Below are 3,207 nucleotides of genomic sequence, written 5' to 3'. Positions count from 1 at the left end.
GCAGCACGGGTGGGGCGAAGGGGCGAAGGGCGGGAGTGTCCGCGCAGCCGGGGTTGATGTTTAACTTGGAGCGGCCGTTCACGGAGAGGGGACACTTCTTCTTCTCCCCCATGGAGTACCAGCGAGGGCTACCCGCCCCCCGGTACCAACGGGACCTTCAACGACAGCGGGGCCGGGCCGGGCCGGGGCATGCCGTACCCCCTGCACACCACCGTCACCCTCATCAGCCTGGCGGGCTTGCTCATGCTCTTCACCGTCTTCGGCAACGTCCTGGTCATCATCGCTGTCTTCACCAGCCGGGCGCTCAAGGCCCCCCAGAACCTCTTCCTGGTCTCCTTAGCCTCGGCCGACATCCTGGTGGCCACGCTGGTCATCCCCTTCTCCCTGGCGAACGAGGTGATGGGGTACTGGTACTTCGGCAAAGTCTGGTGTGAGATCTACCTGGCCTTGGATGTGCTGTTCTGCACCTCCTCCATCGTGCACTTATGTGCCATCAGCCTGGACCGTTACTGGTCCATCACACAAGCCATCGAGTACAACCTCAAGCGTACCCCACGCCGCATCAAGTGCATCATCTTCATTGTCTGGGTCATCTCGGCCGTCATCTCCTTCCCGCCCCTCATATCCATGGAGAAGAAGAGCGGGCAGCAGGCTGACCAGAGGGTGGCAGGGTGCAAGATCAACGATGAGAAGTGGTACATCATCTCTTCTAGTATTGGCTCCTTCTTTGCCCCCTGCCTCATCATGATCCTGGTCTACGTGCGCATCTACCAGATAGCCAAGAGGCGAACCAGGGTACCACCGAACAAGCGGGCAGAGCGCCCTGTTGGCTTGGCCGACAAGGAGGACCTGCCAGCCACAGCCCAGCTCAATGGGGAGAAGGCAGCAGGAGGTGGAAGTGGGCAGGAGGGAGAGGTCAATGGCATAGACATGGAGGAGACCTCTTCTTCCGACCACCAGGAGAACAACCAGTGTAAGAAGTCAGAAAGACCATCTAGGGGAAAGACCAAGACTAAGCTGAGCCAGATTAAGCCTGGGGACAGTTTGCCCAGGAAGGTGGAGGAGGAGAGGAACACCAAAGGGTCCCGGTGGAGGGGCAGGCAGAACCGCGAGAAGCGCTTCACCTTTGTGCTGGCGGTGGTGATTGGGGTCTTTGTCATCTGCTGGTTTCCTTTCTTCTTCACCTACACGCTGATGGCTGTCTGCAAGAGCTGCTCTGTGCCCGACACCCTCTTCAAATTCTTCTTCTGGTTCGGTTACTGCAATAGTTCCTTGAACCCCGTCATCTACACCATTTTCAACCACGACTTCAGACGGGCCTTCAAAAGGATCCTCTGCAGGATAGAGAGGAAAAGGATTGTTTGAAGGACCCTTTGCTATGGGCAGGACTAATTCAAGACTTTGTAAGAGAGTAAGGCATGGCTCTCTTGGGAGAGAGACCATGGGATGGTTTCCTTTGGCTTGCAAGCAGGAAGCCTGTAAAACCTGAGATGAGCCTGTGGAAACGCCGAGCAGCAGCAGCAAGGAGCAGCAGGCAAGTGGAAGTCTGAGCCATGGGATTCGGCTTTCCAGGGGAGGATGGCTTTTGACTTGCTTGGTTTATTTTCTTAGCTTTTTTTTTTCTTTTGCCAGAATCTCTCAGTGGATATTTTTATGTGGCTGCTCAGTTTGGCTCTTTAAAGACAAGCAATGTGCAGCTCTGTGAGATGAACAACAAAGAGGAAGTATGCCACCTCAGAGGTGTTGGCTTTTTTATTTTGTTGTATTTTTTTCCTGTTGTATATGTAATTAACTCCCTTGTAAAGTACAGTATTGTATCCCTGAATCTGAATGTCTTAATTTTTGCAAGGCAAGCAGCTTTGAAACTGTGAATGCTTTAATTATCTTTGACACTTTAAATTCCCTCTTTTCCCCTTTTCCCACCCCTGAGACCCCCCTCACTCAAAACCGCTGAACAACTAGAGCCATTCCCCCGGCCTGACAGTTTGATAATATTACCAAAATTTCTAATATCCAGTCACTTTTTTTTTGGCTGTAAAGCTTGGGATCACAGACCTCACCAGACTGGCTATTTTTGTTGTTATTTTTTATATCAGTCTCCGAGCAACGTGATCTAGTTGAAGATGTCCCTGCTCATGGCAGGGGGGTTGGACTAGCTGAACTTTAAAGGTCCCTTCCAACCCAAAGTGTTCTATGATTCTATATTGTACCTGATTCGGTCTAATTTCTGTGTTGCCTGCGATATAATACAGCTGAGGTGGTAGCTGCCCTCTCGTTATTCATGAATGTAGACCCTGCCGGAACGGTGGCTTTGCTGGGCAAGCGGGAACATCCTGGGCAATGGAGTGACAGGCTATTTCCCGGGTTACATGAGGTTTGGGACCCAGCCAAGCTCCCACGAGTTAATCTCGGTTGATATTATACCACGCCGCAGCACTGAAATATGTTCAATGCTAACTCCCCCCACCTCCACCTGTAAACAGATAACATTTCAAAGCAAATAGCAGGGCTCCGTACATCGTGTTATCTCCTTTGTATTGATTTGTGGTGGTTTAGCTCCTGCGGGATTTCCTGCAGGAGAGGAAGGGGTTTGTGCGTGGAGGCTGTTCCACCTCTTTGAATTAAGGGAGAAGAGTTTAGTTTTTAATCTGCCAGTCTCATCTTTCGTAGGAAATACTAAAGCACCCCTATTTCAGTCTTATACAGGGCAAAACTGAAAGGGGAAACTTACTGACAGTTTCTCCTGTATTTTATAATGTAATGAAGCTTTTATTTTTTTTTTAAAGTGTAAATATTGTGAGATTGGAGCAGGAGAGAGAACTAATACTGCTTTTACAGTCCTTCCCTGAGATGTCTTTCAGCTCTTTCTACTACCAAAAAAGCCAAACCCCAAAACCCCAAACAAAAATGGACAGAACAAATCTAACATCCTTGTGCCATGAAGAAATTTCTGGGGAACATTAAAAGGAAAAACTTTTGATTCAACACAATAAATGAGTCTGCAAGCCTTTTATTGTTATGAAAACAGCTTTATCAAATATTGACAAGTCATAGAAATTGTTTGGAGAAAGCAAAGTTTGTGTAAGTCTTGTGTATAAAATGGATTTGCCTTCTCTGGATTTGTATGGTACACAGGAAGAGACTTTTTAAAAAAAGCACCTTTTTACTTTTGGGAAGTGTTCTGTTGATTTTGCTCTCTCTTTTGAC

At 48.7% G+C, this 3,207-nt stretch overlaps 1 protein-coding gene across 1 annotated transcript; it reads left to right on the top strand.

The window, feature by feature from the left end:
* The first annotated feature begins 56 nt into the window (after positions 1 to 56).
* Positions 57 to 1,365, top strand: LOC104461449 (alpha-2A adrenergic receptor-like). Its single transcript, XM_010073100.1, is given in 2 exon segments — positions 57 to 121; positions 123 to 1,365. Coding segments are annotated over 2 exon segments (1,308 nt in total).
* Positions 1,366 to 3,207: the final 1,842 nt, after the last annotated feature.

Source organism: Pterocles gutturalis, unplaced genomic scaffold, assembly GCF_000699245.1.
Source record: "Pterocles gutturalis isolate BGI_N339 unplaced genomic scaffold, ASM69924v1 scaffold2406, whole genome shotgun sequence".
NCBI classification, from domain to species: Eukaryota; Metazoa; Chordata; class Aves; order Pterocliformes; family Pteroclidae; genus Pterocles; species Pterocles gutturalis.
The sequence above is the reverse complement of the archived record's forward strand: the minus strand, read 5'-3'. Positions and strand labels throughout refer to the sequence as shown.